At 48.3% G+C, this 24,496-nt stretch overlaps 2 protein-coding genes across 5 annotated transcripts in view; one reads left to right on the top strand and one right to left on the bottom strand.

The window, feature by feature from the left end:
- The window catches only part of SYN1 (synapsin I), a 46,606-nt gene extending 45,424 nt beyond the window's left edge, over window positions 1-1,182 (top strand). Inside the window, exon 13 of one of the 2 annotated variants that reach the window (XM_045995100.1) lies at window positions 103-1,182. In XM_045995100.1, coding sequence (XP_045851056.1) covers window positions 103-130 — 28 coding nt within the window. In that variant the 3' untranslated portion in view covers window positions 131-1,182. Of the gene's footprint in view, window positions 1-64 lie in introns of both variants that reach the window. The other variant, XM_045995099.1, reaches the window with a different exon arrangement.
- ARAF (A-Raf proto-oncogene, serine/threonine kinase) lies at window positions 1,154-12,685 on the bottom strand. Of its 3 annotated transcripts, none has more exons than XM_045995103.1 (16): window positions 12,457-12,685; window positions 10,975-11,129; window positions 10,711-10,814; window positions 9,833-9,935; window positions 9,585-9,742; window positions 9,378-9,476; window positions 6,940-7,081; window positions 6,809-6,836; window positions 6,573-6,718; window positions 6,277-6,479; window positions 4,157-4,333; window positions 4,004-4,050; window positions 3,418-3,536; window positions 3,044-3,175; window positions 1,952-2,086; window positions 1,154-1,733 (listed from the first exon to the last, which is right to left on the bottom strand). In XM_045995103.1, the coding sequence occupies exons 2-16, from the start codon at window positions 11,068-11,070 to the stop codon at window positions 1,599-1,601; spliced, it is 1,824 nt and encodes a 607-aa protein (XP_045851059.1). In that variant the 5' UTR covers window positions 11,071-11,129; window positions 12,457-12,685; the 3' UTR covers window positions 1,154-1,598. The 3 variants fall into 3 exon arrangements, with proteins under 3 accessions (XP_045851059.1, XP_045851057.1, XP_045851060.1); XM_045995101.1 differs by having other exon boundaries at window positions 10,975-11,169; window positions 12,457-12,684; XM_045995104.1 differs by having other exon boundaries at window positions 9,585-9,739; window positions 10,975-11,169; window positions 12,457-12,683.
- Between the last annotated feature and the right edge of the window lie 11,811 nt (window positions 12,686-24,496).

Raw genomic sequence — 24,496 nt, 5'->3', positions numbered from 1 at the left:
TTCTCTCCCCTTCCTCCCTTCCTCCCCACCCTTCCTCCCATGCCTCCACCTTGTCTCTCTCTAGCAAATCCCAGTCTCTGACCAATGCCTTCAACCTTCCAGAACCAGCCCCGCCCAGGCCCAGCCTTAGCCAGGACGAGGTGAAAGCTGAGACCATCCGCAGCCTGAGGAAGTCTTTCGCCAGCCTCTTCTCCGACTGACACCCCACCCTGAGAACCCTTAATTCCTCCTGGGCAACCCCTCTCTGGGCCCTGAATCCATTTCTCACTTTTGGAGTCTCCAAATCCCTTGAGAAGCCCTCTCCTGGTCCGAGACCCCTCTTCTCACTCCGCTGAATGCCCTACTCCCTGGGGAAACCTCACTCTTGGTCCTAACTCCAACTCCCACTTTTGGAATTCCCAAGTCCCTTTAAAGCCCAGGCCCCACCACCTCAAGACTTTTCAGTTTTAGAACCTCCAAATTCCTGAAGACCTCTACTCCTGGTCCCCCAGAGTGCACCTTCCTTCCCAGAAGTTCCCAAATACCAGGCAACCCGTTCTGGCCCTCACACCACTCAGTCCCCTCCCGGAGCCCTGGAATTCTCGGAAAACCGTACTCTTGCTCCGGGATCTCTCAAGTATGCCTTGTTCCCCATCAGAATTTCCAAAATCCTTAAGAAACCCCTGCCCTGGAGCCCCTCCATGGATGTCCCATCTCTGGAGAGCCGCCTCGTCAGATGCCACTATCCAGCCCCACAAAGATTTCTCCTACCCGCCCCCAGCCCCCTTCCGACACACTGGGAGGTCCTCCCACTGCTAGGACCCTTCTGTTCCCCAGGGACCCATACTCCCACTTTCCTGCCTCTGACAGCTATCTTTAAATATGCAAACTCTAACCATCCTCCCAGAATCCTTTGCACATGGAGGGCCAGTGGTCCTCCACTTCCGCACCTTTGCCGTGATGTCTGTGTCTGTGACTGACGTGGCCTCCTCTCGTGCCGTGCTTGGCATACGTGGTCTTCGTTCATCGTGCCGCCTGTGGTGATGCGTGCAGTGGCGCTGTTTGTGTGGTCCGCACTCCCCACCCCAACCACTCCTTGCCTGGACTCACCCCCACCCTTCAGCGGCTCTGAACCCCATGAGAAGAGTCGGGAAGCAAAATAAACAAGCAAAGGCCCAGCAGAATTCTGTGCTTCTTGGTGAAGAGGGGAGTCCTTGAATGGTGGGGAAGACACAGAGGGGACCCCCCTAAATCCACAGGGGGTGCTGGGGACCCCAAAATCCAGTGGAAGGCACATCAGGCACAAATTCCAGAGAGGTTCTGAGTGGAACCCCTGCCACAAATCCCAGCCATTGCAGATGGAGGAGCTCCCAAATTTAGAAGTATCCCCAAAGCCAAGAGGAAACCAAATTACAGAGGAAGCAGGGGTGTTGGTCTTTGGGGGTCCCCCAATTCCAGAGGAGCTGGAAAAGCACATGGGGACCCCCTCATCTCCCGGGACGGGGATGGGGGGATCCTGAGGCAGTTATCAGGGCAGAAACAGAACATTGGCTGGCTGGTGGGCAGGGCTCCTTTGCGTGGCAGGCTGAGATGGGTTCCCTGGCCACTGGGGGCAGGGCCTAAGGCACGAGGCGGGCCGCGCTGAGGAGGCAGGCAGGCAACTCATCGGCCTGGGTGCGGTGCAAGGAGGGTTCAGAGGCACTCCGCTCAATCTTGGGGAGTGACCGCTGCAGCAGCTCAATCGTGGCCAGGATCTGGGGGCAGGGGCAGGTTAGGGGGGTGTCCAGAGCCATGTAGGCACCCCGACACCCACAAACCCCAGCCTACAGGGGAAGCACACATGCACACACACACACTCTCACACCATACGCTTCAAAGCCTTGAACTCGCACAATTCCCACAGACACCTCGGAGTCCTCCTCCTCCTCAGACTCACCCTCCCCAGTGCGTCCAACCCTCCTGCCCGGCCCACCTGGGGAAAGAGGGGACGTTCCTCCCGCTGGAACTTGAGGCAGTCAGACAGCAGGCGCCGCATGGCCTTGGGGCAGTTGCTGGAGATTTTGCTGAGGTCCGGGGACAGATAGCCACGGCCCACCATAAAGATAATCTGGAGGGACAGGAATGGGGTGGTCTGGAAGTGTGGGCTGGGAGGCTGAGGGAATTGTGGCTCTAAAGGGGCTTTGGGGGCTCCTTTTGGGGGAAACTAGGGCACTCTGGGTATTGGGATCTGGAGTGCTATGGGGACCCAGTGGATCCAAGGACACTGGGTCTCTGAGCACAGGGCTTCTCTGCAGAACAGAGGGATTGAAGCTTGGGGGAAATCCAAAATTACAGGAATCCCTGACCTCACAGGTTTCTGGGGGCTTACAAGCCTACTGAGTCAGGGGAAACATGAAGTTCTGGGTCTGGGAGGAGCTAGGGGAGTCAAAACCTCAGGGGCCTGTATTTCTGCAGGGGTCTGGGGCCTAGAGAACTATGGGTCCATGTGGCCTGTAGGATTGTGAGTGCTCGGTTCTTAGAGCCTAGAGGAACCCAGGTTTCTGAGGGCCTGAAAGATTCCAGGCCTTCAACCTGGAGAACTTGGGAGAGCCTGGGGCCCAGAGTACCATGGCTTCCAGGGCCCCGATATCCTGGCAGACACCCAAGGCCTGAATGACTGTGGGTATCTGTGAGCAGTCCAGAAGCACAGGCGGCTTCTATCATTGGGAGAAATGGGATGCTGGGCTTTGGGACTTGGGAGATTTGGAGTACTGTAGGTACTGGAGGACTTTAGGTATCCAGAGCCCCAGAGGGCTTCTAGGTGTTTGGGGGCCATGGCGGGTTCTGGGTAGAAGGGATTCTGGGGGTTCTGGACCTCAAGGACCCAGAGGATTGTCAATGTGTAGGGAAGGAGGAGATTCTAGGTAGGGAAGACCAGAGGATTCTGAGAGTTCTCAGCCCAGAAGATTTTGGGTTTCTGGGGGGAAGTGTGGCATTCTTGGTCTTTACCAAGGAGGAAGTCTGGGCTTTGGAGGCTGAAAGGATTCCTCTGCCTGGGAGATTGTGGGTGACGTGTGGGGCTCACCTGGTCACGGCTGCCAATGTGGCTGTAAGGCAGCGAGCCGGTCATGAGCTCATAGAGCACAACCCCATAGGCGTAGACATCCGACTGGAAGCTGTAGGGGTTCGGGTCCTGCATACGGATCACCTCAGCCGCCTTCAATAGGGCAGACCAGACCAGGCAGGGGGACCACGGAGGTCAGCCAATGGCCGGCCACACTCCCAGATCCCACCAGCCACACTGGGTACAACTCAGAGCACCCATGTGAGGCAAAGCATGAGCAGTCTAGACAACCCCATCGGGCACAAGCATTCCCATCCCCACTCAGCTCCCCGCATCCCACCCCAGTCACCCAAGCTCCTACCCAGATGGCCCTAGTCCAGCCCGGCCCAACTCACCATCCATAGCACAGAGCCTGAGGGCTGCTCCAAGGGTTGGGCCCCACTCCACCGTGTCTTCACTGTGGCCAGGCCAAAGTCACCAATCTTCACTGTGAGCCCCTCATGTAGGAAGATGTCCACCAGGGTCAAGGGCCACTACAGGAGCTCCCAACAGCCACATCTCCCATCCTGACTGGGCGGTTCCCACTGATGCCCCCACACCAGTCTTGCCCCTGACCCTGACCAGAAGCCCCCCATATCATACAAACTAGTTACAATCTTGACTTGGGTAGGGAACTCCCAATTATTGCCCCTTATGCTACCCCCCACCCCATGACCCCTGACCAGGAAGCGCCTCGAGTGGGGCTTCAGACTTGCCATGCCCTCCACAGCTCCCAAACCTTGCACCCTGCCCAAAGTCCCCAACAACATCACCGAAACCAGCCACAGCCTTGAGCCTGACCAAGAGACTCCCCCCGCCTTAGAGGTCCTATTAAGCCACGTGCCACGTGACCCTTCCATGCATCCCCAGAAGGCCCCCAACAAGAGCCACCCTGCCAAGCCCCCACCCCAGCCCAGCCCGCGCACAGGGACAGGCAGATACTGTTAGACTTGAGATCTCGATGAATGATGTTCTTGGCGTGGAGGTAGCTGTAGGGGTGGAAATGAAAGGCAGATTGGCCAGGGGGTTACCTCCTCTCCCCACCCCAAGCCTCCCGCCACCCCCGCCACTTTGTCTCCAGGCCGGGAGGCTCACTCCATGCCCTGGGCAGTCTGCCGGGCCACGTCGATGAGCTGGACCATGTCGAAGCGAGTGTCGGCCACGTGCAGGTGGTGGTAGAGGCTGGATCCCTCACACCACTGCGTGATGATGGCAAATCCTGGCCGGGTCATGAAGCCCATGAACAGCAAGATGTTGACATGACGGGTCTTCCTACAGGCAGGGAGGGTATTACCAGGACAGGAAGGAAAAAGAGCAACCATCACTCACTTCTGGAGCATCAGGAACGGGGCTATTCACCGCTGCCCGCTGTCAGCACTTCCACCCTTTCAGGAGGCTCAGGGCCAGACTGCCACCAGACTCAGTGCATTTGTGAGAGATGCTTGATGGGTGAGGATTCCCTCCTGGTGGGGGTGGCATATGTCCCCAGCTTCCTCAGCCATCTCCCAACAGAAGGAGGAGAGAGAGACTACTGCCCCCCCCCCATCGACCAGTGGCTCTCCATCATCAACACCTGCCAGTCTCCAACCCTGACCATGACCTGGGCCTGTGACCATTTTACAGACAAGAGAGTGGAATGCCAACCTTCTTCACTGATACAGCAGCCCGATACTGACAGATGCCAGGAAAGATACCCAGTAACGTGTGACTATTTCCTGTTAATTGCCACGAGAGGCTCAGAAGTATAGAGCTTGGAGTTAAGACTCAGATTAGATCCTGTGTTCCAATCCAGGGTACTCACTGTGCAACCTCAGGGATGACACTTAACCTCTCGGTGCTTCACCTTCCTCAACCGCAAAACTATGATCATTATACTAGCTACCTTACAGGGATATTGGCAAGAATGGGTACCAAATGATCTGTAAGGCACTTGAACAGCACCTACCAGAGCTAAGCACCCTGAAAATGTCACTGTCCTCGTTATTGCCACTGGGTGCCTGAGTCTACCTCAAAGAAACTGCGTCACAGTGAACAGACCCCACCCTCTGGTTTAGGAGGACACCTTCCCTCCTTACAAAAGGAGTCACCAGGGGCGCCTGGGTGGCTCAGTGGGTTAAAGCCTCTGCCTTTCGCTCAGGTCATGATCCCAGGGTCCTGGGATCGAGCCCCGCATTGGGCTCTCTGCTTGGCAGGGAGCCTGCTTCCTCCTCTCTCTCTGCCTGCCTCTCTCCCTACTTGTGATCTCTATCTGTCAAATAAATAAATAAAATCTTTAAAACAAAAAACAAAAAACAAAAACAAAAACAAAAGGAGTCACCATAGGTATAATGGCAACACAAATGCGAACACCAACAGTGCTCTGTGATTTTGCTCATGTCACAGTGGGTAACGGAGGACAGGAGCGCTCTTCACAGTGGTCCGATTACAGTTAAAATATTAATGTGATGCAGGCTAGCAGTGGGCTCAAATCATTTCACAGAGAGGAACAGAGAATAAAAGTTTTCTTGCTGCGGTGTCCATAATGAGGATAAATGTTAAAATGGCACAAGAAATTATGAGAACATCAATTCTGTGATGTACCTGTGCCCATTGGTCAGAGGGCACGCCCACATCAGCAAGCCCAGAAGCGGCAGGTAGGAACTAGAGTGGCAGAAGGGGAACACCAGGGCTTCTCAGGACAAATGAACGGACAGAGCATGAGGGACGTATTAAGCAGAGAATTACAATCGTTAATGAAACAAGGACTAAATCAAGTGAAACAACACCCGCCGTTCTTTAAATCATGGCATGACTGTGATTAGTAACAGGAATCCAGCAGGATAAACCTACTGCTAACAATGTAACACAAGCAGAGGGTAAGGAGGGGCCCGAGGCTTCCTGGCAACGTGCTTAACATCATGCTATGAATGTGAGGGCATGTGGTAACGTGGCTGTCCACGGCCATACCCACTTCAGTGCCGGGTAAATAAGAAGATGCACGTTTTGGAGGCGGAGACATTAGTTAATATCAGTATCAACCGGAACACAAACAGTATCATCATCAGAGGGCCTTGAAACGAAGCCATTTCCCAAAGGGGAAAGGGACATTCCCTGATTGAGAAAGAGCTCATTAACACAACGCAAATGCGGCTGACCTGTGGGAAGCGCCCCAGCTCGGCCTTTCCCCAGGGAGGCGCCCCGTCCCTCTGCCCCGCCTCACACACGTGTCATCTCACCTGAGCACCTGCATCTCGTTCTTGAAGGCCTGGGCCTGCTCAGCTGTGGGTTGGGCCACCTTGAGCACCTTCACGGCCACATCGCCATGCCACCGCCCGCGAAACACGGTGCCAAACGAGCCTGTCCCGATCCTCTTCAGCAGCTGCACCTCGCTGGGCGGCACCTCCCAGTAATAGCCCGAGTCCCGGTACCCCAGATTCTTCTGTGGGCCACATGGGCGGCATCTCAGGGGCCTGCCCGCTTCCCTCATCACTCAGCCTGTGGCGCCCCCAGCAAAGGCTCCCCTGGAGCTTACCACTTTCTTCTTGTCATCGGCCAAGGACTTCCGCTCCCGCTGCTCTGATGGGGACTTGGAATGGGGGGACTTCCTCCCCGAGGGCATGCTGGCCGGGCTAGGGCTCCCCCGGGGGGCTCCATCACCACCACCTCTACTACTGGCAGCTGCGATCATTGTGGGGGAGGTGTGAGCAGAGGTGGGGCGGGGGTGAGGGGGTGCAAGAAACGGGCATGGGGTGGGCGGGGTGGACTCACCATCGGTGCCGAAACTCTGGGTAGTGAGCTGGAAGAAGAGGGGCGGGAGTCAGAGAGGGCACACGGGAGCCAAGAGGAACGGCTCTCTCCTCGGCCCGGTGCCCTCGGGCAACGACCCCCTCGCCACCAACCTGGATGAGGCTGGAGTCTGTGGGGCCTGTGGTGCTGACCATGTGGACGTTGGGAGTGGATGTGGAGCGGATACGCTGGAGCGGGGCGTTGGCCGACGCGGGGAAGGGAAAGTGCTCCGGGTTTCGGTGCGGGACACAGGAGCTGGAGGGGGGGTAAAGGCTGGGAAATCACTGTGGGATGAACGCGAGAACATGGAAAGCTGCCCTCCCCCGCCCTGTAAACGTATGTGTAGCTTTGAGTCACCGTCTACTGTTACTATTGCCATTCGTTTCCTCAAGAGCCATTTACTGGGGGCCTACCCTCTGGCTGAGAGCATTCTACGTAGTGGAAATAAAACCATGGGCAAAACGAAAACAAGTTCCTGCCCTCGTGGGGCTGATGTTCCAGTGAGGAGAGAGCACCAAAAAAAAAAAAAAAAAGAAGAAGATTTAATATGTCCATTGGTGACAGGTACAATAAAGAAAAAAAACGAAGCAACACAAGGAGACAGAAAGCGTCATGGGTGATATCTGGAAAGGCTTCCCCAAGGGGACATCTGAGTAAAGACCTAAAGGAGGAACAGCAAGCCACACAACATAGGGGGGAAGAAAGTAATATGTAATATCTTCTAACTGTGTGCACTACTCAAATATGTTGTTATATAATATATAACATATTATCTGTATTAAGATGTCAATGTTTCCAAATATGTGTATTGCAGTAACGTTACACAGCGGATCCTTGAACAATGCAGGAATTAGGGGCACCATCGCCCCCCGGCCCAGGTGAATGTCCATGTGTAACTTCTGACTCCCCAAAAACTTAACCACTAAGAGCCTACTACTGACCAGAAGCCTTAGTGATAACATAAACACTCAATTAAGCATGTATTCTGTATGTTTTATGTATTATATACTGTATGCTTACAATAAGAGTAAGCTAAAGAAAATGTTTCTGAGAAAATACATTTATAATACTGCATGTAAAAAATCCACGTGTAAGTGGACGCACACAGTTCAAGCCCATGCTGTTCAACGGTCAACTGTGTATGTTATACGTAGATGTAAATACATAAAGATATATGTTATATATATTTTAATGTCACGAATACATTTTTATTTTTAATTTTTATTATATCTATTTTTTAAAGATTTTATTTATTTATTTGACAGAGAGAGATGGCAAGAGCAGGAACACAAGCAGGGGGATTGGGAGAGGGAGAAGCAAGCTTCCCGACAAGTAGGGAGCCCAATGTGGGACTCAATCCCAGGACCCTGGGATCATGACCTGAGCCGAAGGCAGACGCTTAACGACTGAGTCACCCAAAAGCTCCACAAATGTATTTTTAAATGTTCCTTTCACTATCCTGAAATGAAATGCATAGGTAATCCACATATACCCATAATTAAAAGTAACATAATGCCCTACACTATTTTATGTTGCATAAAAATGTGTTTTATATTATATAGTGCACATAGAACACATGATATATTAATATAATGTACCATATAAATACATCCTACAATATACAGACAAATACAATGTATATTTTATAAATTTGTGCTATCTTAGAGCAATAATATACTTTAATATAGAAATACTACAGTACTGGAGCGCCTGGGTGGCTCAGTCGGTTAAGCGTTTGGCTTTGGCTCAGGTTGTGATCCCAAGTTCCTGGGATTGAGCCCCACATCAGGTTCCCTGCTCAGTGGGAAGCCTGCTTCTCCCTCTCCCACTCCCCCTGCTTGTGTTCTCTCTCGCTGTCTCCCTCTGTCAAATAAATAAATAAAATCTTTTTTTTAAAAAAAGAAATACTACAGTATTATAATACTTAACATAAAAAAGAGAAATAAAAGGAAATTTACATATGTATTTCAAAATGGAAAGGCTTGAGCATGATTATACTGTAAGAATTAACGAAATAGTGGGCGCCTGGGTGGCTCAGTGGGTTAAGCCTCTGCCTTTGGCCCAGGTCATGATCTCAGGGTCCTGGGATCGAGCCCTGCAGCGGGCTCTCTGCTCAGCGGGGAGTCTGCTTTCCCCCCCTCTCTCTGCCAGCCTCTCTGCCTACTTGTAATCTCCATCTGCCAAATAAATAAATAAAATCTTTAAAAAAAAAGAATTAACGAAATAGTTAGATACTTATATATATGTCCTTGTAATTAATAAAGACTTCTTATTCTCTATCAGATCTCATTCTAAGCACTGGGTACACCTTAACACATTTAAATTCTCACCAGAACGCTATGTGGTAAAAAGTATTATTACCCCCCTCTTTGTAGATGAGAAAACTGTGGCCCAGAAAGATTAGGTGACTTGCCAAAGGTCCTACAGCTCCACACCTATAGGTGCTCAATAAATGTGTGCAAATAAACATGAGTGAAGTACGGTTTGTGATCTACAAAGGCCTCCAGATCTTTTTCTCCCAGCAACAGGCCTTCAGCTAAGGCATCCCTACCTGGGACCCTGAGGGGTTAGCGGCTCATTCAGCGGACGGTTTGAGGGAACCTCGTGCTGTCTGGAGCCTCCGGACAAATCCTGGACACTGTGGTAGAACCTTGAGGGCATTTAAGGGAATGGAGCAAGAGGACAAGGGTCAGCTATCTGTAAGAACCTTATGGCGTCTGTCATCCCCATTCCCCCACCCACCATAGGCCAGGCTCACTGTCGGCAGTTGGTGCTCATGTCAACACAGACTGTGGGGACTTTAGAGGAACAATGCTGGTGGAACTTGTAGCCACAGGTTTGGCAGCGGAAGCCGTGGAACAGAAACTTAAGGCAGAAGTCACAGAATGCCAGGCTGAAGAACGTCTTCCGTACCTGCTGCCACAGAGCAGGGAAGGTTGAGGCCTGGTCAAGGAACCTCCCCGCCTCATGCCCACAGTCTGCCCCGACTCTCCACTCCACACTCACAAAATTGTGCATGGTCAGTGGAACATCTTCGAGGACCTCTACAATGAGCTCCTCTCCATCCAGGGGGGCAATGGCCGTGTCCCAGGCGGTGACTGTCTTTCGCCTGTACAAAGCATGTAAGGCAGTGAGTGAGAGGGTGGACAGAGATTGTGGGAGGAAGGGAACCCCCAAAAGTCCCTCCACGCCCACCATCCATGGAGCAACATCTGACGTGTTTCATTTTCATCATGGCAACTCTAGGAACTAGTTACTATCCTTGCCCCCATTTTTCAGAGGAGGAAACGGAGGCTTAGAGGGATTCAAGTCACTGGCCCAAGGCCACAAAGGGCTGGGAGTGGCTGGCCAGCGTCAAGAGTCCATGCTCTTAACCACAAGGTGAAGGGGAATAAGCCACGAAATCTCAGAAGCACTCAGCAAGCCCCTGAAAAAGTGGCCGACCAGCACTGAGACGACAAATAAAAAGCCATGTGGGCATGGAATAAAACAGTTCAGGAAGCCCACGACAGAGGAATAAATGGAAGGCCGGCATGGCCCAGCTCAGCAGACCAACTGAGAATGAGGAAGCGGAGGACGCGGAGAGCTGGCAAACAGATCAGATGAAATCGTGAAAGAACACCACAGATGAACTCCTGCATGGGGTGCAGGAGCTGGGCAAGGACCTGAGGGCCAAGGAGAGACGAGCTGCTGGCCTCAGAGGCCGATGAATGAATGAAGTTATGAAACAAAAGCTGCACGCACTTGTGGATTCACTGAGCTTAAGGAAAGACGAACGGGACACTGCACGACAGAGGGAAGGAGTCAGGGGCCTCCGAGGAGGGGGTGGGAGGCTGGGGAGCCCAGTGAAGGGAGGCAAAGTGGCGGGGTGGGGGCACACTTACCCCTCGATGAGCCGGTAGACCACACAGCAATCCTGATTGAGACCCCGTACCTTGAGGGCCTTGTCTAGAGAGTCGTAGACACTCATGCCATCCCGGACAGTCACCTATGCATTTGTGTGTGCACACGGGGGATGGAAGGGGTGGTCAGTGCCCAACATGGGCCCCAGCCGACTCTGCCCGGCCTCTGTAGAAGCCTCCTCCCCCCACCCCCAGTCAGAACTGGATCCGTCCCGACCTCCTGCCAGCTTTGCCCGTCAGACTCACCACCGTGCGTTGCTTGTTGGGCAAATATACTTTGACAGTGCCCACTGCCCGGGATGGCTCGGCCCCGTTGGCAGGGGGGCCTCGTGGTGGCTCCATGGAGCCTAGGACTTTGTCAAGATGGGTTGAGGTGGGGCTGAGCAGGTGCCATGGGGCTCCTAGAACACAGGAGGAATTCAGAGGTCCAGTAATGACAGTCTGGAAGCAAAGTGGCAGGGACAAAAAAAATTTCAATGTCCAGGCTCCACATCACCCCCTCCCCGCTGTTGCCCAATCTACACACAAAGGCCAAGGGATCTTGTAAACACCTCGAACTCATCCAGTCTCTCCTCTGCTCAGGCTGGTCTCCTGTTGTTTGTCTCACTATTTTAAGGGCCAAGGTCTAGGATTCACCGCATAGGGTGGGGGCAGAGGAGAGGGGAGTAACGACACAAGGAGAGGCAGCACATACTGTCCTGGAGGGCACAGGCGTACCCAGTCTCTGTGCTGGGGGGTAACAAGGAAGTCAAACCACACTGCAGTTGGGCGTGTCACGTCCATAAAGGACATGAACAGGCTGTCCTGGCTTTTTAATGGAGAAAGGGTGGTTACCAGATACTGTGGTGAGGGAGAAGTCACAGACAGGATGATGGGAAAGAAATGGAAGAGCTCATCAGATACTGCCCTTAGTTGGGGGGAAATGGGAGCCGCACCAAACGGTGTTCTTAGGGGTCCTGGGGGAATCCCTAAGCCCTGGGCTGTAACGATGGCAGGCTCTGAAGCACTGTTAGGTGGCTAATGGCTGTCATCAGACCATGATGGGGACTTCAAAGGGGCTCAGCAGAAACTGTGCTGAAGGGACTGTAGTGGGGAGAAGTATGGATAATGGACATCACCAGACACTGCCATGGGGGAATGGAGGGATATGGTGCATTACCAAACACTGTCGAGGTGAGATAAACAGGTTGAAAGCGGGGGTGGAGGGGTCCAAACTCCCCCCTAACTAAGGAAGGGGTCACAGACCTATTACTAGTGATAATGGAAGGAGGCTGGGGAGGGTTAAAGAGGAGTAATGGAGAAATCCTCAAACAGTCTCCCAGTGGGTCGCGACGAGTAAACCACAGCTCCACGCACTCCCCATTGCCGGCAAGGCAGGGTCATCAAGACATCTCAAGGAGGTTTAGAGGGAGTCCGGGCACACCACAGCCAGCCCAGGCCCCATTCAGCCCGGCCCCGCCTACCGAGGGCCTTCCAGCTCTGCGCAGGCGCATTGCCACACGCGACGGGCGAAACCATCCCCCGCAGCCTTGCACCCCTATTCCTGTCTACCCACCCCACCCCCGCTGTCGACGATGGTCTCGCCCCAGGTCAAACCACTCCTCCGGTTCCGGGCGGGGGGCGCCGGCGTCCAGGCGAAGCCATCCTGGAGCTAAGCTTTCGGTCCCGGCTCCCTGCCCGTGCCCGGCGGTCGCTCCAGAAACCTAACCCCGCCGGGCCCGCCCTCACCTGTCACGCCGCTACGGCCACCGCCGCCTCCATCTTGGGCCTGTCTTCTTGTTTCCTCGCCGAGTCCGCCTCCACCGCCCCTCTGACTTTCACCATTGGCTCCGCCGGATTCACCTCTCCATCCTTATTGGGTTAGGGTCACGCTTGTCACAGCAGGACCGGCGGAATGTGGGTCGCGTTCCGGATTAGGAGGGGCTGCCTGAAACGTCAGGGTCTGAGGCCAATTCGCCAGTCCTGACTCGCGCAGGCGCAGCTGGGTGGAGAGCGCCGCGCGGTGGACTTTAACCCCCATCGTGCCGTGTTGGAGTAAAGATGGAATTTTTTTCAGCCACTTGGGGCTGACTCTAGGGGTTCTTGAATCTGGGCGGGGAATCTTTAAGTGCCCTTTTTTGGCCAATGACCCGAAGCGCTAGGTACCCATTTGGGCTTTCCCTGTGTCTCGGTTTTACCATATTTGAAGTGAGTTGCCATCAAACCGCAGAACTGCAACGTTTGCCAGTTCTAAGAAACTTGTAGTCAAAGCTTTTGATAACAGCGGGTCTCAGGTCGGGCCGGGGCCGGGGCCGGGGTGTCTGGCCCTAGCAGAAGCATCCTGCCCCATTCTGTGCAGCTTACTTGAGGACTGGCTTTGGTAAGGATTTTGGGGGAGATTAGGCATAGATGACCATGTTAAAGAGGGGAGGGGAAGTGTGGACCTGGAATGGGGCACAGAGCAGGGGAAAGTGTGAAGACATTGTAGGGTGAAGAACTTTTCAAAAGCTGAATTTTCCCTGGTGTCAAAAGTGAATGAGGCTTTCCATCCTCCCTTTTCTTAGAGCTTTTCCTTTAGAAAACTTGTAAAGAATTTTTCCTCCTCCCTTCCAGATGAACGTAAATCTTGTAAAAAGCTAAGTAGGCCTCCTGTCCATATCATTACCCAGGAATGTTGTTCTCAAGGGCTCCAAGTGTAAACATCAGCGGGTCTAGTACCCTTATCTCCTTGTCTGGGTAGGAATTTGACCTAGGCTCTTGGCCCCAAGTTGTTAACCTGCTTGTCAAAGAGATAGGTGTTTTATTTTTCCTTTGCGTAAGGGCAGATGGCTACCCCGATCACCAGGTGAAGTGGAGATAAACTATGGATAGCAAACAGTGCTGTCAAGTTCTCTTGCTGGAGGACAAATTGCCATTCTTGAGAACGTGTATATAACGGGTTATAGCTGCTCGGCTGCATAGAAGATGTTTCTTTCTGTCTCCCAAAGCCTTTTTTTTTTTTAAAGCTCTTTTAAAAAAATTTTTTTAATTCTTTCTTGAAGATTTTATTTATTTATTTGACAGAGAGAGATCACAAGTAGGCTCCCCGCTGAGCAGAGAGCCCAATGCGGGGCTCCATCCCAGGACCTTGAGATCATGACCTGAGCAGAAGGCAGAGGCTTAACCCGCTGAGCCACCCAGGCGCCCCTTTTCCAAAGCTCTTTAGCACATTGCTTGAGTTGCACATTGCCATCTGGTTTAATATTTATTCAATAATAAAACTATTTCAATCTTTTCTACCTTTGTGGAGAGGATTCACAAGCTGACACAAGATTTTTATTTTTTAATTATTTCCCCAACAGTGTGAATTGCCTGTGGTGTTTGAACTGGCTACATTCTCCTGTTTGGAGCCTCAGCTTCCTTATGTGGTGAAATGGAAAAGAGCAAGAGAAAAGTCACTAGGTGCGGAGACGGCAACATGCTTCAGTGTGTATTTAACGTTCCTCTGCCTATAAAGAGAGAGATAAGTTTGGCTTACTGGGCTGTCATAGAACCTCCATTTTTCCACCCCTCCATTCTATTTCGGGATTTTCACCATTCAGTGGCAAAAATTAAAAAGACTGACAATAGGGGCGCCTGGGTGGCTCAGTGGGTTAAAGCCTCTGCCTTTGGCTCAGGTCATGATCCCAGGGTCCTGGGATCCAGCCCTGCATCAGGCTCTCTGTTCAGCAGGGATCCTGCTTCCCCCTCTCTCTCTGCCTGCCTCTCTGCCTACTTCTGATCTCTGTGTGTCAAATAAATAAAATCTTAAAAAAATAATAAAAAGACTGACAATAAAGACCACATGTCATTGAGAATGTGGAGCAACTGGAACTTTCATGCATTGCTATTTGGGAGTGTAAAATGATGACCCACTTTGGAAAGAGATCGAAAGCTTCCTATAAAGGTAAACACACACAATCCAGCAATCTGACTCCCAGGTATTCAAAGAAATAAGAGCTTATGTCCAGTGATGTGCTGGATAGATGTTCAACAACCAGCTCTCCAGGAAAAAAAAACCCTCTAATTTGTAGCATTTGCCAATTATGGTGTCAACACTCCCACCATGACTTATTTCAAGCTAGGAATATGACATCGCTTAACCACAGTTGAGATTTGCAAAATCAGCTCAGTGAGCCGTCCACAGCATGTGATTGCAATTATGTGCACACAAAAACTTGCACGCAGATGGCCATATTAGCTTTATTCATAATAACAAAAAACTGGAAACATCCCACGTGTCCAGGAACAGAAGAATTGACAAGAAACTCAACAGCGGGATCATGGACTACTACTCAGTAATGAAACAAACTACTTCCTATGTCTCTGAATCTTGTAGACATAAGGTTCAGTGAAAGAATCCAGAATCAAAGAAGAAATACTGTATTATTCCTTTTGCATGAAATTCTAAGTCAGGCAAAACTAATCTATAGTGAGGGATTTTCAGACTAGTTGTTATCTTAGGGGAGAAAATCTCGGAAGCACATGAGGAAAATTTGGAGGTGATTGGCCTGTTCAGTATGAATCTGTCCAAACCACTGAACTCTGTACTGAAACTGGGGACATTCTATTGTATGTAAAGCATACCTCATAAAAAAAACGCATGGCAAAAAAATGGCTTCAAGCATAACTCCAAACATCGTGATTTCCTGCAAATTCTTACTGGTTAGAGAATTCTTTAAAAAATTCTCTTTTCTGAAATTGAATCCCTGGACCCCAAATTTCCATTTCTCAGTCCAAGAGCCCTGGCCCCCACCTCAGCACCACATGGGGTCAGGAACAACTATTGGAGCTCAGCGAAGGGCTCCAAAATACTCCAACTCCAACAAGAATAATTTCCAGGGTCGGGAAATACATTTTAAATTCCAATTCACTGAAATATTATTCAGTTATATATTATTAAATTTGTTTAAAATTTTTAATTTCTAGGCAGTATTTGAAGACAGACTTCCTGGTTGTTGCTCGACCATTGCAAAGGGAAAAATCCAAGAAGTCACTGCGCAGGCGCCAGGGGGTGGGGTGGCAGGAAGGGATGGATGGCTCTCTCCGGAGGACTCATAGACTCACTTCAAACCCATCCTAACTGGCATGACTTTAGCCAAGTGTCTCACAGGTATCTAACAAAACATGAAGGCCTTTAAAGTGATGGGGGAGGAGCCTGGGTGGCTCAGTTGTAAAGCGCCTGCCTTCGGCTCAGGTCATGATCCCAGGGTCCTGGCTTCGATCCCCACATCAGGCTCTCTGTTCAGAGGGAGGCCTGCTTCTCCCTCTCTCACTCCCCCTGCTCTGTCAAATAAATAAATAAAATCTTTTAAAAAATTAAGTGATTTGGGTTATTATCATCACTGTCATCATACATTTAAAACCATCAGATGCACTATGTATTAAAACAAAAATTAAAACTGGAACTAGCTGATAATGATTTTTTTCAAAATTACCCACCTAGAAATTTTAAACGATTTAAAAGTGGTTGTTGGTTTTTCTTATTGTTGATTTAAAAGCCTTAGAGGGGCGCCTGGGTGCCCCAGTGGGTTAAAGCCTCTGCCTTCGGCTCAGGTCAGGTCCCAGATCAGGGAGCCTGCTTCCCTTCCTCTCTCTCTGCCTGCCTCTCTGCCTACTTGTGATCTCTATCTGTTACATAAATACATAAAATCTTCTTTAAAAAAGCCTTAGAAAGGGGCGCCTGGGTGGCTCAGTGGGTTAAAGCCTCTGCCTTCAGCTCAGGTCATGATCCCAGGGTCCTGGGATCGAGCCCCGCATCGGGCTCTCTGCTCAGCAAGGAGCCTGCTTCCTCCTCTCTCTCTCTGCCTGCCTCTCTGCCTACTTGAAATCTCTGTCAAATAAATAAATAAAATATTTAAAAAAAAAAAAAGCCTTAGAAACGTGTCTAAAAACAAAATTATAGGGCATCTGGGTGGCTCAGTCTGTTAAGTGTCTGCCTTCCGCTTAGGTCCTGATCCCAGGGTCCTGGAATGTAATCCCACTTGGGGCTCTCTGCTCATCCGGGAGTGGGCTTCTCCCTCTCACTTTCCCTCTGTGCTCTCCCTCAAATAAATAAATAAATAAATAAATCTTTAAATGTGTGTGTGTGTGTGTGTGTGTGTATAATCTGAAGTGTTCACTGTGCTGTTGCAATGCTACCCATTTTTCAGATGAGCAAACCGAGGTTCAGGCTGCCCTAACTGGAGGGAGAGAGAAGAGAGCTCATCCCAGGAATTCAAGTTTGATAAAACTGTTAAACAAGGGTGCAGGCCAGGGACACCTCCTTAAGGAATCTTGGATCCACCCTAGCAGTCCTGACTCCCTGAAGCCCGCCTCCAGAACCTGCTACGCCCATTTCCCAAAGCCAACGCCCTTGACTCCCGCCGCCGCCGCCGCCTTGAGAATGACACCTCTTGAGACCCGATCGCAATGACTCCCTCACTCTCAGCTAATCACTTCGGAAGAGATGACCGCGCATATACACATTTCACTGAGGAGGGAGACTTAGCTGGGTGGCCCTCATGCTTAACTCAGGACCCTCACCTATCTACTCCGCTAGGCCACTCCGCCCTCCAGCCCTCGACAGGCGTCGAGATCAGCCAATAGCAATGGAGAGGAGGGTGGGCTTGGGGATGCCGCAGGCATTGACAGGTTCTACCTCAACCCCTGGGGTTTAAGAATGAGAAGGGAGGGTACGTCGGGACGCTGAGGAGCCACTGACAAACCAATAACTATGCACAGGAGGTGGGCTTTGGGCCATCCCAGCCAATGGAGGTGATGCAAGCCTGAGACTTACTACAAACCAGCAATTTTAACGTTTAAATTAGTGACAATGCATCCGTAATCGGGACCTTCTAAAGCGGAGTGTGTAAGTTTCCACTTCTGAATATTCCTGGAAGAGATTTTTAATATACAACCCAGAGGTAAGAAGTGTGAGGAATTTACATATGAACCAAAACATTACTTTTAACATAAATTTTCCTCATTAAAAATTCTAACAAAATGCTTTGAGCAGGAATTTGAATTTGCTATCCCTATGATCCAAATGGATGAAAAACACCATTGAACCAACACAGGAGTCTTTTGTTTAAAAAAAAATTAAGTTCATTATGTGCTACATACGGCATCCCCATGTTTTCATAAAATTAAACAAACGTGCTGGTTTATTATGTATTTTCAATCTCCAAAGGATCAGAGGAGTAAAAAAAACAAAAGTCAATTATTTCTCAATAAAGAGGGGGAAAATAATTAAACCAAATAACAGTCCTGTAATTGTTATCAAAAATTTCCTCTGGTGACAGAATCCTTTGGTCAGTGTGCTTATTTTTTAGAAATAAAACAAAGGTCAAGTATGAAAATATTTAATATTCAGGGGAAAGGATCAAAAAAACCTACAAACTGAGCAATGGAACCACCTTTGAGGTGCCATGAGCAGTAACATTCACCTTTGGTCCTCCTTGGTAGCTTCCTAGGTAGGGACCAGTATTTACTATGGTTGGCAATTATTTTTTAAATTTTAATTAACTGAACAGCAAACAAAAAATAATTTCCCCAAAGAAAGTGATTCAGGGGACACCTGGGTGGCTCAGTGGGTTAAGCCTCTGCCTTCGATTCAGGTCATGATCTCAGGATCCTGGGATGGAGCCTGGCTTTGGGCTGTCTGCTCGGCGGGAAGCCTGCTTCCCTCTCTCCCTCTGCCTGCCTCTCTGCTCTGTCTGTCAAATAAATAAATAAAATCTTTTTTAAAAAGTGATTCAGAAGGGTCTACTTTGGATTTCATCAGAAATGCATCTGGTAAAACTTTTCTTAAGGTTAACAGATTTATTTCAAGCACATATACACTGACCTACAGGCCCATCATAGGTGAAAAAAAAAGTTTAGTATCTGTTGGTTTACATCACACATACTTAATAAATTTCTAGTCAACACCTAAAACCGTTGTAAATGAGATTTCATGCCAATGTACTCCAAGTAAGTTTTCATTATTTCATTCATTAAATGACCCACATGTGGTCTTTTCTATACCATTCCTGATACAATATACATATTATATGTAGTCCTTTGTATATATAAAAGAATTCTTCATAGTTTTTATGCCACTTACATAAATGTTATGTATGGTCACAGGGTTTGAGAAAATCAATTCTAGAATACCTAGAATGCCTTAGGATTTGACCACTTGTCTAGTTAGAGTGTGCAGGTATCCACATGTCCTGCTACGTCACTGTGTGACCTTGGACAAGTTGATTCCTCTCTTCACGTGTCTCAGCCTTATCTTAATATTATCTTAATATTTCCTAAGTACTGCTGTCATTTAAGGACTTCTGTAATACTCTGTGAACTAATCTATATCAAACTTTACACAGTGCCCAATACACAGTGACTAAGCAGGAATTATTAGCTATTCCCGTTATCACTATCATCACCATCAGTATTGTTAAAGTATTAGAGCAAAGATCTATGGCCACTGGCAGAACTTGATATGACCCAAGTTCAAGGATGCTGACAGGATTACAGAAGGTTAAACATCACAAAGCATCCAATATGAAGACTAGTTTCATTTCAGAAGGCTCAGTACCCATTAACAGATGTGTGAGCCATTCTGGGTTACTGGCCCATAACCAGCTCAGCCTGTGCTAAGGCCTTGAGAAGGTCTTCCATTTTTTCTTTCCTTTTCCTTTTCAAAGATACCCTCTAGAAGGTTGATAAAGTTCCCTTTTATCCTAATATTCTGGGAATTTTTATCAAAATGAGTGTTAGATTTTGTGAAATGCTTTTCTGCCATATGGTTTTCTCCTCTAGTTTGTTATTGTTATTGTGGTGCATTCTGTTCAATGATTTTCAAATGTTAAGCCAATTCTACATTTTTAGGGTAAACCTTACTTGGTCATAATGTATTATCATTTTAATATATTATAGAATTTGATTTGCCAAAATTTTGTTTAGAATTTTTGCATCTATGTTACTGAGGGATATTGGTCCATAGTTGTTTTTTTTTCTTTTCTGTTAATGTTTTTGTCTGATTTTGGTATGAGGGTAATGCCAGCCTCATAGGATGAGTTGGGAGGTATTGCCACCTCTCCAGTTTTGGGGAAGAGTTTGTGTAGAATCATTATTTCCTTTTCCTTAAGATTTTTATTTATTTATTTGACAGAGAGATCACAAGTAGGCAGAGAGGCGGGGGTGGGGGAGCAGGCTCCCTGCTGAGCAGAGAGCCGGATGCAGGGCTCTATCCCAGGTCCCTGGGATCATGACCTGAGCCGAAGGCAGAGGCTTTAACCCACTGAGCCACCCAGGCGCCCCTTCTCCTACTTTTTAAAGGAATTTGTTTATTTATTTATTTATTTGAGAGAGAGAGAGAGAGCACGGGCAGGGGGTGGGTGGCAGAGAGAGAAGCAGACTCCCCGCTGAGCAGGGAGCCCGACGACTTCGGGCTCAACCCCGAGGACTTCAGGCTCAACCCCAGGACCCTGAGATCATGATTTGAGCCAAAGGCAGATGCTCAACCACTCAACCAACTGAGTCACCCAGACATCCCTCTCTTACTTTCAAAGTGTTTTTTTTTAAGCTTTTGCATTTTGAGATAATGGTAGATTCACATGCATCTATAAGAAATAATACAGAGAGATCTGTGTTCCCTTTTCCAAATTTTCCCCAGTGGTAACATCTTGCAAAACTATAGCATGTGATCACACTATAGCATGCTATCACAGCCAGGAGCTCTCCTCAACTCAGGGAGTCCACTGGGCTCCATCTCATTCGCTGGCCCTTTGCTGGATCTGGAAACTCTCAAGACTGTAAGCTGGGGCAATCACAGGGCTGACCTTGTTTATTTTCCATTTCTCAGGAATCATGGTCCTTCAGTGCATGATGTCCAATATCTTAAAAACCATTGTTTTATTTATATTGTCTGGGATTTTTTGGTTCTTTCGGATGGGAGGTTATATTTATTCCCTGTTACTTCATCTTGGTTGGAAAAAGAAGTGTTTACTCCCTTTCTTAATGACGCCACACAATCCCCAAAACCAAGACCTTGGGTACTTTTTCCAAAAGAATGATATTACTGGCCAAAGTTTCTTTAAAAGCTGTATCTTCCCCGAAACTGGTTTTTTTTTTTTCTCCTCACACTGGCAGAAGTTTCTCTGCACAGAACATTCTTCCTCTTGAGAAGACCCGTCTGTCATCCCCAGGATTAATTCTGAGCACACAGTTAAATGTGTGTTCTAGAAATAATCTGGGAGCACCTGTCTGGCTCAGTCAGTGGAGGGTACAGCTCTTGATCTCAGGGTTGTAAATTTGAGCCTCTCGTTGAATGTAGAGGTTATTTGAACATAAAATCTTTTAAAAAAGGAAAGAAATAATAGGTATACAATATGCCTCCACACAATATTTCTGTCCAACAGCTATTTTGAAATACAAATACCTTTGGGCATAGGATGAATATTCTCTGAACCTTCTGAAAAAAATTTTCCATGTTGTGGAATTCCATCATCAACCTTAACATTGAAAGAGATGTATCAATATATATATGGGAAGCAAGCACATCTAGTACGTCCAACTTATTTACGGAAGAGAACGTGGACAGCCTCACTGTCTGTTACGGACTGAATAATGTGTCCCCTCAAAATTCCTGTGGTGGAGCCCTAACCCCCAGTGTGGCTGTATTTGGCTATGGGGCCTCTAAGGAAATAATTAAGGTTAAACAAGGTCATTAGAGTGGGGCCTTGATCTGATGGATTAGTGTTCTTATAGGAAGAAAGAAACACCAGAGAGCACTCATGTACTCTCTTCCCCAACCCTCACCCTTCTTTCTCTCTCCCTCCCTCCCTTCCTGCCTCCTTCTCTCCCCTCACATAGAAGAGGTCCTGTGACCCCACAGTGAGTTGGTTGCCATCTACAAGCCAAAAGAAGAGTTCTCAGGATGAAACCTATCTTGCCAACACTTTGACCTTGGACTTCAGCCTTCAGGACAGTGAGAGATACATTTTCATTGTTGAATTCCCCCAATGTGGTATTTTGTTATGGCAGCTCCAGAAGACTGATACACCATATTTCTTCCCCTCCCCAAGGATGGGGATCTGGGAACATTTCTTTCCTCTAGGTTACACAGTTCTGTTTCAGACTCATGTTCCCAATACCTATATGAGCCAAGACAGTATTATGAAAAGGCATGGAAGGAAACTATTCAAAAATGCCTTTTTATCAGTGATTCTTTTGGGAAATCACTAACAGAGCAACAAGTTCTTGGTACTCACAAATGCACATTTGTCCTCACAAATGCACAATTATAAAATTTATAATTTTATAAATGTCTATTTATATTGCACGAAATGGGTCATTTATATTGTACTAAAATACTATTTCAAGAAGATGCAAGTCTTTGAAGATCTTTACAATTTTATAGATGATGCCTATTTTTCTAGTCTAAATATCATGCTATCTCTTGGGCACTCTTTTCCAATACAGAAGGAAAAGAGATGTCTCGTGGCATTAATTTAGTGAGGTGTCCAAACTGGTGATCAGTCCAGGCAGAGGCTGGCAAAGATAAGTGAGAAACTCAGACCCCTCTTCTTCCTTCCTTGGTCCCAAGGATGAGGAAGCTGAACTTGCCAGGGACAGAATGAGGGGACCTAGACCTGCCTTTTCCAGCAGGGCCTAGCCTAGGCCCTGTAAGGGCCTTTTTTTGTAAGAACACAAAAACACTAATTCAAAGGGATCCATGCCCCCTGGTGTTTATGGCAGCATTGTTTACAATAGCCAAGATATGGAAGCAGCCCGATTGAGGAGTGGAGAAAGAAGAGGCAGTTTATAGACAATGGCATATTACTCAACCATACAAGAGAACTGGAAAGAGAAGTCTTTCCATTTGTAACAACATGGACGCAGGTGAAGAGTATAAGGCTGAGTGACATAAGAATGATTTCACTCACACGTGGAATTTAAGAAACAAAACAAATGAGCAAAGGGGGAAAGAGAGAGAGAGACAAATCAAGAAACAGATTCTTAAAGACAGAGAACCAACAGATGGGTACCAGAGGGGAGGTGGGTGGGGGGATGGGTGAAATAGGAGACGGGGATAAAAGAAGGCACTCTTAGCCAGGAACACCGGGTGCGGTTTGGACCTGTTGACTCACTTGGAACTAATATAACACTCTATGTGACCGACATGGGCATTAAAAGAAAAAAATACAAAAAATTTTAAAAGTACGTTTAGAGAAGTCCAGAAGGGGGGGCGCCTGTATGGCTCAGTCGGTGAAGTGTTTGCTGCTCTGTAGGCCCTCTAGTGGCACTATTGAAAGATTTCTACAAAGACTCGCACTAAAAACTTATAATTTTATAAATATCTATTCATATTGCACGAAATGGGTCATTTATATTGTACTAAAATACTATTTCAAGAAGATGCAAGTCTTTTATTCTGATATTAAATGTCTCTATTCAGAGTAATTTTAAATTTTATGTCATACAAAAGAATAAGAAACAAAAAAGACTAAGATGGTGAAAATTACTTTCAGCCTCAAAATGTGGGTTTTTTCTTTTTTTAAAAGATTTAATTTATTTATTTATTTGACAGAGAGAGAGAGCGAGCACAGAGAGAGAGAGCGAGCACAAACAGAGGGAGCGGTAGAGGGAGAAGGAGAAACAGACTCCCCACCGGGCAGAAAGCCCGACGCAGGGCTCCATCCCAGGACCCTGAGATCATGACCTGAAGCAGAAGCAGATGCTTAACCATCCGAATCACTCAGGTGCCCTAAGAGTTTTTTCTTAAAGATTTTGTCAGTAATCTCTACACTCAATGTGGGGCTCGAACTCATGACCCCGAGATCAAGAGTCCCATGCTCCACCAACTGAGCCAGTCAGGCACCCCCACCGCCCAGTATGAGGTTTTAATTCATGTAAAAACCCTTACATTTCTAGAGCACCGATGTTCTTCACAATTAGCGGGCAAATTTTCATGTTTAATCCAAGAGTCTGTGTGCCTTAGTATTTGTACAAACGAACAGAAATCTGAGCTGGGTTAAAGGACATTTTCCATTTTTATCTTTGTTCAAAATGCCCATATTTCCCAGTAGGCTGAAGCTTTGCGACTTGAGGCACAATCTAGATACACGGTATTAACTATATTATATACAGAAGTTTATTGAAACCATATAGCTTGAAGCCGAGGACTAGTCCATCTGCTCAGGTAGTCACGATGTCTGTCATTTCCTTTAAAATCTGACAGCAGAGGCCTCAAGATGGAAAGGTGACTGTGCAAGTTGGGTTTTCTAATAAACAGGCCCTGTGGTGGAGTTCAGTTCACGGACTGTTTATTCGGGAATGTTCTTGGCATCAGTGCACATGGAAACAATGGGAGAGGCTGGATTGGACTGAAGGACAAGGGGAGCTCTTATGTGCAGTGCCTTGGACAGCCTTGGCTGATCACGCAGAATAGCTCTAGATGGAGGGTGGCCCATCAGAGATTTCCAGAGCAGGGCCGAAGATAGCCAGGCCTTTCTACCCCCTTATTAGTCAGTGACTGGGTGTGGACGGCCCTGGGGAAGGCAAAGCCTTGTGCAAAGTGGCTCTCTGCAGCCCTAAGCACCCTTCCGGGGTTGGATGGCTAAGGACTGTGTTCTCAGTGCTCCCAGCAGCTGGGGCCACAAGTTCTTGCTTGAAGGGACATCAAAGTGCCACATCAGAGTATCCCACCATAGCTGGGTTGGGGACATTTTCTAGTTTTATTGAGGTATAATTGACCATAAAAATTATATATATTTAAAATGGACAAGGTGGGCGCCTGGGTGGC

This window comes from Meles meles, chromosome X, assembly GCF_922984935.1.
Source record: "Meles meles chromosome X, mMelMel3.1 paternal haplotype, whole genome shotgun sequence".
NCBI lineage: Eukaryota > Metazoa > Chordata > Mammalia > Carnivora > Mustelidae > Meles > Meles meles.
The sequence above is the reverse complement of the archived record's forward strand: the minus strand, read 5'-3'. Positions and strand labels throughout refer to the sequence as shown.

Excerpts from the sequence above, each read along its gene's own strand:
- ARAF (XM_045995103.1), bottom strand. The coding sequence starts at position 11,070 with ATGGAGCCACCACGAGGCCCCCCTGCCAACGGGGCCGAGCCATCCCGG. Across the intron at positions 6,719-6,808 it reads CCAGAGTTTCGGCACCGATG|CTGCCAGTAGTAGAGGTGGT; the intron begins GTGAGTCCACCC and ends CAATGATCGCAG. Across the intron at positions 3,176-3,417 it reads CAGGCTCTGTGCTATGGATG|GCGGCTGAGGTGATCCGTAT; the intron begins GTGAGTTGGGCC and ends GCCCTATTGAAG.